Source organism: Odocoileus virginianus, chromosome 18 (genome assembly GCF_023699985.2).
Source record: "Odocoileus virginianus isolate 20LAN1187 ecotype Illinois chromosome 18, Ovbor_1.2, whole genome shotgun sequence".
Lineage (NCBI taxonomy): Eukaryota > Metazoa > Chordata > Mammalia > Artiodactyla > Cervidae > Odocoileus > Odocoileus virginianus.
The window spans coordinates 53,534,932-53,549,683 of record NC_069691.1 but is presented as its reverse complement, the minus strand read 5'-3'; the positions used below and the strand labels follow the sequence as shown (position 1 = coordinate 53,549,683).

Here is a 14,752-nt window from a genome sequence, read left to right as displayed (position 1 = left end):
AGGCTCCCTGGTCATTTAAACAGAGCGACGTACATGACCATGGAAGCAGGTGTGATCCCACAGCCTCCCAGAGCTGGCGAGCAGTCTGGGGGGAGCACACGGGCATGGAGTGAAGTCACGCCTGCAGCATGATTACCGGAGTCTGCTGCACGCTGCTTTCTGCGGGTGTTCAACCACCACACACTCCTCTGTCCCCAGCCCAGCCTCAGGTCAGTCTTTCAAACATAGCTTCCCACTTACAATTTCTTTGAAATTCAGGCCCAAAGGATTTTTATAAGAAAGATCAAATTAGAAATTAATTTTCCCCTACATTTCAAGTCAAGAGAAAAACTATTCACATCCACACATTATAATCAAATACAGTGCAGGGACAATGAATCCACAAGCAACACTTTGGATCAACAGTTTCAACTCCTTCATATCCTAAGTGCATTTCTGCAGAACAGTTAACCAGAAGCAAAGCTCACTCACCAGGAGGAGTTCAGGGCAGCGAGGTGGTAGGGCAGTGAACGGCTAGGGGACAAGCCCCAGAGCTGAATGGAACCCCACCCCCCGCACCATGAGCGGGTCAGCAGCCACCGGGGCTCACCTTGCCGTCCTTGTCTGGCCTGGCTGCCGAGCCGCTGTCAGGGGAGGTGGGTGTTCCCGGGAGCAGGGTTGCGGGGCGGCCGCTGGGCTCAGGCTCCAGGGAGGCGGCGGGGATGCTCGCTGGGGCTGTGGCACAGGCCAGGGGGCCTCCGACCCGGCCCAGGCCGCTGGCAGCCGCGTGGGCAGGGGGGCCCAGCGGGGCAGGGGGCTGCGGCGACGCCAGGGGGTGGTGGGGCTGCCCCGGGGTGCTCTGAACCTGGATAGGTGTCACGGCCGCCGTGGGGCGCTCCTGGCTGTGCGCCGAGACTGGACAGGGAAGAGAGAAGGAAAGTGTGAGCTGGAGCCTCATTGCTCACCGAGCCCTGCGCGTGTCACAGTGATGAGAAACCACAGCGGTTTAGATGCTCTGACCCTCGGGGGGCCCTGGACATCATCCCCTCCCTGATCCCAGGTCAGCGCCCCACTGTGTTCCATGACACTGTCTGCTGCCATGTCTGCCAGGCGCCTGCAGGGCGACAACACCCAGGGGTGCAGCAGGCCCCGGGCTCTGGCCGAGGCAACACCCCCACACACTCGCGGGGCAGAGCAGGCTGGCTCCAGCGTTGCTTCCCATTCTCCCTTTTCTCGGTAACTCCCTTCCTTCCTGTGGATTTTCTGACAGAACTGAACACATTTTCTCTATCACTGTTAACCAAGACCCCTGGGACATTTTAAACACTTCAGGAATAACAAAGCTATTTAAGGTCTGACTGTTATCTGAAACAGAGCCGATGTACAGTGATGGTGCTGAGGCTGTGCTGGCCCCTGCTTCAGTTATTCATTGTCTTGTTCCATCTCCCTCTGTCAGACTGTCTTAAAGTTCCACCTTCCTCTGCCAGACTGTCTTAAAGTTCCACCTTCCTCTCTCAGACTGTCTTAAAGTTCCACTGTCCTCTGTGAGACTGTCTTAAAGTTCCACCTCGCTCTGTCAGACTGTCTTAAAATTCTACCTTCCTCTGCCAGACTGTCTTAAAGTCCCACTCCCTCTGTCAGACTGTCTTAAAGTTCCACCTTCCTCTCTCAGACTGTCTTAAAGTTCCACTATCCTCTGTGAGACTGTCTTAAAGTTCCACCTTCCTCTCTCAGACTGTCTTAAAGTTCCACTATCCTCTGTGAGACTGTCTTATAGTTCCACCTCGCTCTGTCAGACTGTCTTAAAATTCTACCTTCCTCTGCCAGACTGTCTTAAAGTTCCACCTTCCTCTGCCGGACTGTCTTAAAGTCCCACTCCCTCTGTCAGACTGTCTTAAAGTTCTACCTTCCTCTCTCAGATTGTCTTAAAGTTCCACCTTCCTCTGCTAGACTGTCTCAAAATTCCACCTTGCTCTCTCAGACCATCTTCACATCCTCGCAGCCTCTGGTGCACCAGGTCTGCGGCTGCTCGGGCCCCTCTCCCAGGGCCGCGGCCCAGCGCCCACCTGTCCTTGCAGCGCTCCGGGCCTGGTTGACGGTCATCTGTCCAGACACGTGCAGCAGGACCTTAGCCTGGGGGCTTGTCTGGATATGAGCTGCTGACACCACGGCTGTGGGGACCCCGGGACCGCCAGCCATGGCATTCCCCGGGGACTTCTGGGCAGGTCCGCCTGCGGGGGGAGGGTTGGCCGGGACCCCCCCGCGACTCACTGGGCCAGTCGTCAACATGGGGACTTTGCCTTGGGAAGCACTGGTCATGGCCCTGCCGAGACAGAAACCCAGTCCGTCAGCAAGAGGGAGACAGGACAACTAACGCCAAAGAAAATGATGCAGAGCTTAAAGATGTAACACTTTAGGAATGCAATTATCTGACCAAAGGTAAGAAAAACACATTCAAGGAACAACGGCCCTGAGGCGGAGAAAGCTCTGGAAACATCTTCGGAGCGCGAGAAAGATCGCACAGCACTCTGCTGGTGACACAGCTTCTCGGCTCAGCTCCCGTCTGGAGGTAACTCTCCCCATGGGCTTCCAGGGCCTGCACGCTTCCTCTCTGGCCTGTCAGAGCACAGCGTCCAGGCTGGCACAGCTGGGCTCACGTACGGCTTCTCTGTACTTGCCCTGTTTACCGGCACGCGTGCGCACACACTCCTGTAATGTCCCTCTGGCTCCCTTCACCCTCCCTCCCTCTCACCTGCACTTCAGTCCTGTCCTCCCGAGCAGCCTGGCCTCAGGCCCAGGACCTCGGGACTGTCCTCTGTTTCAGGTGGATTTCCTCTGTGACCCTTGATCACAAAACACGATGTGGAGTGTTTTCCGTCAATTCCCAGTGAAGTACTCCTGACTCAGTACAAGTTCCCTGACAGCAGGGCAGCGTGCACTGGGTGTTTCCCACCCTTCCTGCATGTGAAGTTACAGCGACACAGCTGGCCCTCAAATATGTACCGGCTGAATTTCATTAAAGTAGATTCAGTGTAGCTTTATGTAACATGCTTTTTAATATTCTAAATTGATTTAAACAACAGTTCTATAGATAGTAACTTTCTACCAAGCAGAAGGCTTCATTAACTCGAACCTCATTATTTACCATGAGGAATAACAGAGAATTTTCCATCAGGAAGCGTCTCTCCAGAGACTTTCGATAGTTTGTATTTGAGTCTTAGGAAAATGCTTTCTTCAGAAAGTCGACATGTGGCTGTTGCTTGGTTTATCTCCCTTCCTTGTTGTGGTTTTTGTTTGTTTGTTTTATCCCACCAGGGAAGACGGAGCTACCATCTTCTGGGCTGTGAATGTAAATTTTAGCATATACCGACAAGAAGGTTTACACTGATGAAAAATCTGCAAGTCTAATTGGAGCTAATGTTCTGCTGCCATCTGCAATGACAGTGATCTTCACTGGATTAGGCTGCCAGCCAGCCTGAGGATTGAGACCGACATCTGACAGCATGTCAGTTCATTCAGCCACTTATTCAAAGTCAAGGGCTTTGAGAAATGATTTAACACAATTAAGCTGGACCATTTATTAAGAGCCCAGTGGCCAAAACCGGGGGTTTTCTCAGCACTGATCCCATCATAGGTCATCATGGTCATCCCAGAGCAAGCTTCCTCAGTGCCCAGAATGGGGACTAAACTTAAATAAAGTGAAGAGTATATATCAAACATCCAAAGTGCTTGCCTCCTGCTATCCTAGAAGAGGTTTCTCAGCCTTGGTGACATTGGGGGCCAGACAGCTCCCTTCTGTGAAGCCTGTGCCGTGCCCTGCAGGGTGACATATGCATCCCTGGTTTCTATACATGGGCGGCGAGTACCACTTGCTCCCCCATCACGATGATCAGAAGCATGTCCAGACACTGCCAACATCCCCTGGGGAGCAAAACTGCCCTCCCCCGAGGAGGGTGAGGGGTTCATGTCATGTTAAAGGAGTTTCATTTCTGATTGCATTATAAAAAGTAATTGTGAGAATTCAGATGTAATCACCAAGCTATTGGAATACACACCTGGCTTTCAGCACCTCTTCATCAGGTGACCTCAAACTGTTTAACCTCTCCACCTCAACCTGCTCACTGCTGAGTGGGGATAACAGCACTTACACCAGGGAGCTGTTTGAGGCCCCAGCGTTAATGTATGGAACACAGAACTCTGCGCGCCAGGTGTCAGGTAAGCATCACGTAAACAAGAGGATTAATAACATCACTTGTGTTTATATCAAACAGCACTACTTTCCTAGCAGAAAAACGTTGCAAACAGTGTAGTAGAGTCTTCTCACATGTGACTTAAAGCAAATAATTTAAAACCAGCACCTGTATTGGGAGAAATTTACAATTTCACATGTGAAGTGAAGTGAAGTCGCTCAGTCGTGTCCAACTCTTAGTGACCCCATGGACTGCAGCCTACCAGGCTCCTCCGTCCATGGGATTTTCCAGGCAAAAGTACTGGAGTGGGGTGCCATTGCCTTCTCCACATGTGAAGAGTAAGCTAAAATCTTGAGGATTAGAAGGGACTTTGGCAAATACAGGCAGGGACGTCTAAAATGCTGGCTGTGTTAACACATAATTGTAACATGAGAAGGAACTGTGGATAGGCTGGAAATCATGGGAAAGGACAAAGCTTCTGAGTTCAGGGCTCAGCAAGCCGCTTGCTCAGAGCCATACCTCGTGATGGGGGCCACGTAATTGCCAGGAAAAACCCCAATCTTGCTGGTGTGCATGGATGTCCCCTTGAACCAGCCGTCCTGGCAGCGCTCGAACACGAGAAACATCTCCCCCTTCCGCAGCTCCAGCTCGTCCTCTTTCCGGGGAGTGTAAGGATAAATGGCAACATACCTAGAAGCGGAAAAGTATCTGACTTCAAGGTGAGTAACAGACATACCACACGATGCGCAGAACTCTTCTCTGGCACGAAGCCTTGAATGTTTTGTACAAAAGTAAATAGAAAGTAGAATCCTTTAATCTGTGGGCAGCCTCGATCACTCTCCACTGAATGGCGGCCATCCACTCTGAAAAGGCAGAAGCTGCCTGACTCCGAACCTCCCCCCGGCCCTCCCCGTGAAAGGTGCTGACCCTGCCAAACGGTACTCATGGGCGATGCCACGCCCCCGTCTGCACACCTGCAGCAGGGCATCAGATGCCCACTGGGAAACTGGCCCTGCAGATGGCCCTGGTGAGACCTGGGAAGCAGCCTCATCGAGGGCATGTGGTCCCAAATCCCTCGGGAAGCTCGGCACACAGCCTCCCCGCACACAGTGAACCGGCAATGGGTGCCTGCGTCCCGGGCTCAGTCGGGGCAGACGCTGAACTTGCGAGTCAGAGGCAAAGCAAGTCCCACCACGGACAGAGCAGAACAGCGCGGGGCCCCCCCTGTCCCCTCGCATCCTTGCTTGGGGGCGAAGGCGGGGACAGAACCTGGGTAGACTTGCAGAGGGAGGCCAGAAGGCCTGTCCTTAGACCACTCGTTTCCTCATCACAGACACAGGTGGGTAGGAGACACCAGTCTGGCACCAGCTCCCCCCAGAAAGTTGCTCTCTGCCTCTCTATTTGGGCTCGGTCCGGGGGCAGAAAGGACCCCGCACTTACACGCTGGGGCGGGGCTGTGGCCGCGGGTGTGTGGTCTGGTCAGTGGGTCCCGCTGCGGGCCTGGGGCCCATCCCGGCGGCAGCAGCAACAGCAGTGCCCGTGGGGGTGGCCGCCTGGAGAGGGGGCGGGGGGAGAGGAGGATTCAGAGTCTGGAGAGAGAAAGAAAAAGAAGGAACAGATGACTTATTTACATCTCTTCCAGTAAGTGGGAGGGAAGAGGAATCAGAAACCCATAAAAAAAAGACATCGGTGGAACCTACACAGAGTAGCGCCTGCACACGATACCCAAGCCTCCTTCTAAAAGGCTCCTCTCTGTTCTTTGAGGCCTCAGAGCCACAGCAACCCTTCCAGCAAACAGGTAAGCAATGACAGCTGGGAGGAGGGAAAGAAAGAATGACAAGACTGCATGCGATTTCAAGATGTACGGCACTTCTAAGCACAAACTAGGATCAGGATCCAAATGCCTTCCAAGGGGCAGCTCTGACAGCACACGGCTTGCTGGGGATGAATTTGTGACTGCTCTGCAACCCGAAACTTCAACACAGTAGCAGACAGTCCAGCGGCGCTGTACACCATGCCCACAGAAGAGAATTTCCTCGGACATCTGGGCTTCCCAAACCACAAACAACAGGACCCCAGTTGCGGGGCCATGCTGGCTGCTTTTGTTCACGCCTTTCTTGCTAGCTCTGCCGGCTTCTTCAGCTCAGGGCTATCAAGGCTGGTAATCTTTATCAAGGCTGGTAATCTTTAACAAGGACGCCGCAAGCAGCTGCCAGTCCCTCCACGGGCTTTGCCCATAAGACTCCACGCCTTTCCAGAATCAACAGAGTGCCTGCTACTTTCTAATTGACACAGCCCAGATCATTCTTTAGGGTCTGGATACTGAGCAAACAGGCACACACAGACTCGCCTGAACCCCCAGCTCGCCAACCTGCCCCAAATCTCTGAACCACTCGGTGTAAAACTGCATCAAAGGAGAAATAAGGAGGCTGAAGACTGCAACTTGGGCAGGGCATGTGGTGTCTCCATGTCAGAATAGCGGAAGAAAAACCCCATGGTTTCTAAACACAAAGAAAACCAACTGGTTCCTGTTGTCTGGAAAAAAAATCTGACACTCCATCAGCAGTTACTTCATCTCCCTGTTAAGTCACACGGTTCCAGAAACACTGGAGAGAAGGACCTCAAGTTTCTAGATGCATGCTGCAACTGTTGTGCACATTGTGTTCCACTTTCCTACAACGGAGAAGACTTGCCCCAGGCTGCGGCCGAGGCAGGACAAAGGCACTGAGGGCGCTCCCAGGGCAGGCAAGGCCAGGCGGACAGTCACACAACGGCTGTGCTGTGACTCCAGGAGGGCACTCACGGGGCCTGGAGCCCTCACGGCCCTTAACCAGGGAAAGGCCGAGCACCTGAGCTGCTGGTCTCAGGACAAAGTGACAGAAACAACCCTGGCGGGAGACTTAGCGCACGTGAGCCAGGCGGGCCCGCGGGCCACTGCACACAGCAGCTCGGCAGCGCCCGAGGTCGCCACTGAGCTGCCTCCTCTGGGTCTCTCCAGGCCCCACCTCACAGCTGTGTGGCCGCGGAGGCGCAGGCGACGAGTGGACAAAAGGAATTCAGGCCACCCGCCCCTGGAAGGACTCAGAGTCAAGGGCGCACTCGGCTCTGAGGAGCATTCCACTGGCAAAGGGGGAGGGAAACTGCACCTTCACGTCAGTAGAGCCTGCACTCACTAACCCTAGGAGAAGCAGAAAGAGAGAAGGAGACCCACAGGCCTGACAAACACGGCCACATCACGCTAACGAAATGTAAGCGGAGGTCACGAGAGTCGGACCCTAAAGAAAGCCGAGTGCAGAAGAACTGACATTTTCCAACTGTGGTGCTGAAGAAGACTCTTGAGAGTCCCTTTGACTGCAAGGTCAAACCAGACAATCCTAAAGGACATCAACCCTGAATATTCATTGGAAGGACTGATGCTGAAGCTCCAATACTTTGGCCACCAGATGGGAGGAGCTGACTCATTGGAAAAGACCCTGAGAGTGGGAAAGACTGAAGGCAGAAGGTGACAGACGATGAGATGGTTGGATGGCATCATCGACTCATGGACACGAGTTTGAGCAAGCTTCAGGAGATGGTGAAGGACAGGGAAGCCTGGCGTGCTGCAGTCCAACAAAGAGTTGGACACTACATAGCGAATGAACTGAACTGAAGAAAAGATCATCTCCTATAGTTAGTAAGTATAGAAAGGAAATGTTTGGTGTGTATGAATTTTACAAAGCCTAAGTTAGGACTCACTTGACATCTGGCATACCCCAGCACTGGGCTGCGTATCTTCGGGAAAACATGCATGTGTGTGTGCGTGTGTTGGAGGATAAGCACACGGAGCAGACATCACAACCGGATTCCCCGACGTGGCTGTTCTGTGAGGCTGGTCAGATGCCAGGACCCTGGCACGTCCAGGGCTGGGCTGGCCAGGAGGCCCCACGGGTGCTGGTGAACAGCCCACACTGAAAGACTCCAGGGACAAAGATGCCTGGGAGGAACCTGCTGTGAGCCGTCCTGCAGGAACCTCAGCCTCCCCCTCACCAGGGCCTTCTGCAGCTGGCCTGCTTCCACTGAGTGGTGAAGAACGGCTGAGGCTCGGGAGGCTGGGGCTGGGCCTCCGGGATCCGACGCAGGGGACTAGCCGTGGTCTCGTGGTTGCTGAGATGAGGTTCTGCTTGTGCTTCTGCAGGTCCAGACCCTCCGCTACCAGCACTGATGTCTGGAGGCCACGAGGATGCTCCCTAAAATCAGGGCTCAGGGGCCAGCTGACGGGAGTCAGGTCCGCTATATCCAGACTGTGTTCCCCACTCACTGATCTTGGGACAAGGAGGCAGCATAGGGCTAGTGTCAGAAACGCCATGCAGACTCCAGTCCCCACTCAGCCCCTGCGGGCTGCCCTCAGTTTCCCTCCAAGAACAAAGCGCCCTGTCCAGGTGGCTGGGTCCAGGCTACCGTCGGGCCATGAGACAGTGAGCAAGAGTTCAAGGCCGGGCTGTGGGCCCCTCCTCACTGGCGCCTCCCTGCCCTCTCCCCTTCCAGCAACCAGCATGGAGGTGCCCAGGCGCTGAGCTCCACGAGGTCTTAAGCATGGGTGAGGGCTACAGGCCGCTGACCAGGAAAGCACTCTGCTTGGAGCTCGGGGTTCTGATTGTAAACGATCCGTCCTCTCTTTCTTTAATTAACTTTTTTATTGGAGGATAGCTGATTTACAATGTCGTGTCAGTCTCTTGCCCACAGCAGTGATTCAGCCTCACATGGACACATATCCACTCTCTTCCAGGCTACATGAAGGGTCCGTTTTCTTCCTGACTGTCCTTTATGTGTGCATACCCCTCTCCTTCTGGGGTAGAAGGTGACTGCAGCATAAGACTGGGCATTTCTGGGTCCTCTGAGCAAATACCACTAAACATCCCCCAATTCCATCCTTCCTAAACATCTGATTCCAATGAATCCACTTTCAACCTCTGTAAACGCTCTGCTTGTACGGTGAACTCAGCTGCTCGGCCAATAGAGGGATGGCGACCAGTCACCCCCTCGGGGCAGTGGTGTCACTAATTCCTGCAGCATCAACCCCTTGCACACAGCAGTGTGTGTGCAACTGAGTATCTTGCTTTTTTTTGAACGATGAGTAGGAAGTAGAAAAATGGAAACACTGATACTAGTGATTAAAAAAACACAGGCATCAGGATTCAGTAAAGTTAAGAAGATGGGAAGTGAGCTTTTGTCTCATCTGGATACCTAGCAGAATCAAGCCAGTAGGCACAGCTACAAAAAATAAGAAAAAAAATGAAAGTACTTAAAATGCTAGAAACAGATGCTTGGAAGATGGTGTCTGAAGGGGAGGTGTAATTAAGGATCTGGTAATTAGGAAGATTAATTAATTCTCTCTGGGAATGGACCTCCTCTCACAGCTGTGGATACATGGTTCCAGCTCTGACACACGAGGAGAGAAATGATGCATGTGGCCACGTGCTGTCCACGGAGCTCTCAGCAACACGGCTCTGGCGCCCAGGAGCGGAGGCTCGGGGGCAGGCTCTGGTGGTTAGGATTCACGCGGCCGTGGAGCCACACCCTGCCTCACTGTCCGCGTGCTGCCAGCGCCCGGCTCTGCCCACGGGAGGCGCAGGTGCTCAACGTGGTCTTCGGGAATGAGAAAACCTCCTGTGCTCCCACTGCCTCCAGGACAGTCCGATCCAGGTCAGCAGACCTCGGTCCCCAAGATGCTGAGCCCTTCTCTGCGGTCACTGTGAAGTTGGTCCACATCCTGCCAATTCCAAAGGTGCCACTTCTGCCTCTCCAACTGCCAAGTGTGACGGTCCCGCCCCTACATCCAGGGCCCTGCCCTGACCCTCTGGACCCTCCACCGTGGGCGACAATGGCCAAGTACATCTTGGCTGTTCTGGGAAGCTGACATCATTTACTTTTAGGTACACACACACACCCACACATGGTTTAGTGGTACTTAACACATGGTTGGAATGCAATCTGATTTCAAGTTCGCCACGAGCTGCATGTGGCCTTCGCTGCCCCGGCCGCCCCGTGCCATCTTGTGACTGACCCTTCTGGCTGGCCCCGGGGGTCACCCCTCCCTTGTTTCACAAGTTCCCCTGCTGGGGTGCAGGGGACACAGGAGATCTGCACCCTCCTCCCCAGGGAACAAGGCAGAGGAAACCTGCCCTTCTGTGAACAGTCCATGTCTGAATTAGAGGGAATACCAGTGTTGTTTCTAATGTTAGATATTTAACATTTAAACCATTACATGTGAGACATTTAGGACAATATGCTCACAAGTTCATTCTGCCTAAGAGATTAAAAAGTTACAACTTGTGAAGAAGTGCTAGAAACGATGATCAATCACTCCTGGTCCATCCGTGGCCCTCAGCACCCAAAATCCACACCAGGAAAAGGGCGGTGTCCTTCCCATCACACCACCTGCTCTTGCTGAGACTGCACTCGAGGTCCTGGGAAGATCTCACATTTTACACAGGACACTCGCCAGGTTGATGGAAGATTCAGAGGGCACCTGTTACAGATATTTTCCCACTTAAACCTAACACATTAAATCCAGCACTCCTGCTTGCTGACTCTGGGCTCTGAGAGCCAGGCGTCTCCTGGGACAAGAGGCCGTGGGTCTGCTTATAATTAGTTTTCCATTAAGCGGAACTGGCAGAGACACACTGCTAATAAATCCTCTTGCTGAACATTCAGGCTCTCTGATATGACCCTGGGAAGAAGTGACTGAGTGTAAATTAATTTTGTGGGTTCGTGCTCTCTTGGGACTGGTGCCCAGGATGCCCTAGTGTGCACCCAGCTAAGAGCAACTGGCCATTCCCTTATCGTAAAATAATCAGCCCACAAGGGCTGAAGCACAGCCAACTCTACATCTTTCCACTAATTAATTCTTCTACGATCAGAAAAATCGGCCATTTTTCCCTTGAGAAATCAAGTTAGAATTTTGCCACACGAAGTAGTCATTTGGAAATGGAAATTCCAACAGCATGTGAAGGTACTGGGGTGGGTGGGAAGGAAGGAAGGATGGATAGACAGGGTCTTCTCTGGGGCTGAGAGAGCAGGAAGACTGGGAAACCTGATTCTGGGTGAAGCACCCAGGGTCAGTGGAACCTCAGGGAAACCGCCTTTCCGTAAAAGTTACCTGACTCCCCCTTTTCCCCAAGGGAATCAATGCAACTTCTCCCACCCTACACAGTTGTTGTATCAAGGAAGCTGTAATTATTCTAGAAACATTAACAAAAAACGGCTTGAATGCTAACTGGAACTTATTAACTTCTATTTAAATACAGGAACATGCTTACTTAACTCTACAGAAAGCTTTGAAAAGTCTACACTAGTCTCTAGTGCACTAGTGTCTGCCAGCTAGATACCAATCCTGCATTTATTTATAGCCCACCTTACTTCAAAGTCAGCTTCCAACTACTCATAAAATACATCAAGACATGATAAACAAAAATGAGGCAAAAGGAAACGAGGAAAACACGGCTAGATGGAGCCAACAACATGCAGTGAGGTCCTGGCCTGGGATGGATGCAGGTCTGGCCTTCGGTCTTCCATCTTCACAACATACAAAGTCCACAGCCTGAACACAAATCAGCCCCTGGGAAGCCTCGCCACCCCTGTGCGGAGAACAGAGAGGACCCTAACGATGAGCCAGACCCCAGGATCTGAGCAAAGCGGCGGGCACGTCACAGCTGCCATGGCGCTGACAGAGGGCGATGGGCAGCTGTCACAGGCCCCTCACCAGGCCCAGGAGGTGCCACCTCCCTGGGGCAGACAGGATGCCTTTCATCTTACAGGAGGGGACACCGAGGCCCAAGGAGGCTGCTTGATCTCTCAGCCACGTCACTCACATGCAACGGGGCTGGTTCCTGCCCCAGGCCTGACCCCGCTGCTGGCCACAGCGTCCCCGGGCAGCACAGCCAGCAGAGACTCTGAGGTGGGTGGAGGGCCAGGTCCCCCTGGGAGAGTGGTGTCAGGGATCTCGTCTCTCCTCACTCCCCTCGCACTGGAAGAAACAGTCTGAACATGTAACAAGGTCGTGGCCTGGACGCGAGACGCTCGTTCCCCACAGTTCACCTGCAAGCTCAGGAAGCGCAATCCTTGGATCCTTGCTTTCTTCTTCCCAGGGTCGCGTTCCTTGTCTCTGCTCTTTCAGCTTTCTCCCCTTGGGGTTCCTCTTTGTATCAGCCTCCCACGACAGCCCTGACCCTCCTATTTGTTTTCCCCGCTAGGGTGCCCCCCCGAGTCAGATTGCATCTGCAGGCTGCGGGCTTGTGGGGAGAATCACTCATCTGAGAGCCCCCTGGCACCCCGACCACACAGACCAACAGGAGACCAGGGACCCAGAGTGGAAATGACATCAGAGCCAAGAATCCATGCTCTGGGGACCCAGGCACCACCCAGCCTGGGGAGTCCAGCCTCCTCAGTCCCTGAATAAATCAGGTCGACCAGAAACCTGACAGAAGCAAAGGGTAATAAGCCTGCAAAAAACCAGGCTGAACTTTAATGAACACTGAAAGAGCTTCTGTCACCTCAGGCCACCCACCTCCACTGCTAAAATAAAGTGCCGGCTGCAGGCCTGAGCCTATGTAATTTTTTGCTAAAATTAAGAGACAGAGGTGAAGGATAGAGACCTCCTTCACCCTCGGTAAGTGTCAGCAGGGTGGAGGGGCCAGGCCAACAGGCAGGGGTGGGCGAGTGGAGGGGAGGGTTATACTCACTGCCAGGGTGGCTGGGTAAGGGGCCTCCGCCGGGAACGTGAATGCAGGGCCGGTGGTCACGGGGCTGCTGGGGGGTGGGGTCACAATCAGGCCGGTGGTACTTATGTGAACCTGCCAAGGAAACAGGAGTCAATACAAGGAAGACACACCTAACAAAACAGACGAGACCAGCTCAACCTGGGGAAGCCAAGTCACAATGAAACACACAAAACCTGTAGTGTCTGTTACTGGGGCAAGGCAGAGTCCCGTTCAGGTTACTGAGCCCAAATGTTCGGAGGGCATCACATGTGTCAGACGCCAAGGAGTCACTTGATAAACACTGGTCCTACACCTCACGTGTAGGATCCCACGGCCACTGCCTCACGTGGGTGTGGCTGGGACCTGCCTGGCGCACGGTGAGCCAGCCCATCAGCACCTCGCCAGGGATCCTGTTCAGGGGGGCTCTCTGGATGCTCACCTGTCCACCAGCACACTGAACCTACGTCACACACCTAATGCACATGGTTCCATCTTCAGATCACGTCTCAGGACCTGACCTCTCCGTGGGGACCCGTAATTAAAACATTGCTACCCAGATGTGCTGATGGACTGACCTCTCCGTGGGGACCCGTAATTAAAACATAGCTACCCAGATGTGCTGATGGACTGCAGGCAACTGTTTACAAAACCCTTCAGGGAACAATGCCTAACCAAACGACCTGTGTCCAAAGGTGTCTTATCCACAGCACTACCTGAGACGAATTCACTAGGAAGAAACGGAGTTATTCAGGTCCCTTCGTGCCTGTGTTCAGTTACGGGATGAATTTCACTGCTGCTGCACCCCAGTGTGACTGCAGACAGCTGGAGGAGGGTGCCTCCTGCCCAGGGGGCCGTCCTTCTTCCACTATTAAAGGTGGGAGGAGGGTGACTGCCTGTGACCTTGCTCTCCAGGGGACAGTGTCACACCAAAACTGCTGCTTTGTGTAACAAGAATTTAATCCTAAACCTAGTTGCCTCAGTCCCAACAGTTAGGAAGAAGATGCTCAAGACAAAGACAGGCTCCGAATGAGTTCCCAGGGGGCCTGAAGGAACTTTCAGTTCCCCGGGACAAGGCGCTGCCAAGGTGGGTTGACCAGCACATGGCTGGTCTTCACAGCTAAGTCTGTGCTGCTAGGATTCATGCCCCTTAGAGCTCTGCGGCGGCCCGTACCTGAGAGGGCGCGCTGCAGGAGAGCCCGGCCAGCTCGCCGATGCGTGCCGCGGCCGCAGGGTTGCTGGAGCTGATGAGGACCGGGGGGCTGATCTCCATGGAGTGGCGCTGCTGGGCGGCCTGCGACGCCTTGCTGGCCATGCTCAGCGAGGTGAACGAGTGCCGCTTCTTGGTGTTCTTCTTGCCATCTGGCTGTTTGGGGGCCGTGCTGCTCGGGGTGGTGGCCGGGGTGCCCTCGCCCGCCACAACCGCTGGCCCGGGGGGCTGGTCCCACTCGATCAGCTGCTTGGCTGCGGAGTTAAACTGCAAACCGACAAGAGAAAGATGTCTCAAGACAGGGACTCTCGACACACTGTGTCTACAGCTGAGTGTCAGTCCTTCAGTCTCCGTGTGCAGGTACACGCTTTGCCCACAGGCGTGTCTTGTCTCAATATGGGGACTGCACTGTTCCTACATCACAGACACATGCTAAGCCAAGAACCACCAATTCCAACCTAACACCAAGGTTGAGAACACTTTCCCCCCAAGAATCTTCAGAATATCTACTTGCTTTTTTCACTTAATGATGGTTTACTGTATCTATTTCAGGGTTGTATACATAAACATGCCTTCTATGATTGGCTGTCTTTTTTAAAAATTTATTTTTTATTGAAGGATAATTGTTATACAGAATT

General features: G+C 53.4%; 1 protein-coding gene across 3 annotated transcripts in view; it reads right to left on the bottom strand.

The window, feature by feature from the left end:
- Positions 1-14,752, bottom strand: part of SH3RF1 (SH3 domain containing ring finger 1) — a 157,483-nt gene that overhangs the window by 14,106 nt on the left and 128,625 nt on the right. For 2 of the 3 annotated variants that reach the window (XM_070480712.1, XM_070480710.1), the window contains 6 exons: positions 14,079-14,381; positions 12,890-13,000; positions 5,610-5,758; positions 4,689-4,859; positions 2,046-2,302; positions 590-894 (listed from right to left, as the gene is read on the bottom strand). In XM_070480712.1, coding sequence (XP_070336813.1) covers positions 590-894; positions 2,046-2,302; positions 4,689-4,859; positions 5,610-5,758; positions 12,890-13,000; positions 14,079-14,381 — 1,296 coding nt within the window. The remainder of the gene's footprint in view (positions 1-589; positions 895-2,045; positions 2,303-4,688; positions 4,860-5,609; positions 5,759-12,889; positions 13,001-14,078; positions 14,382-14,752) is intronic. The other variant, XM_070480711.1, reaches the window with a different exon arrangement.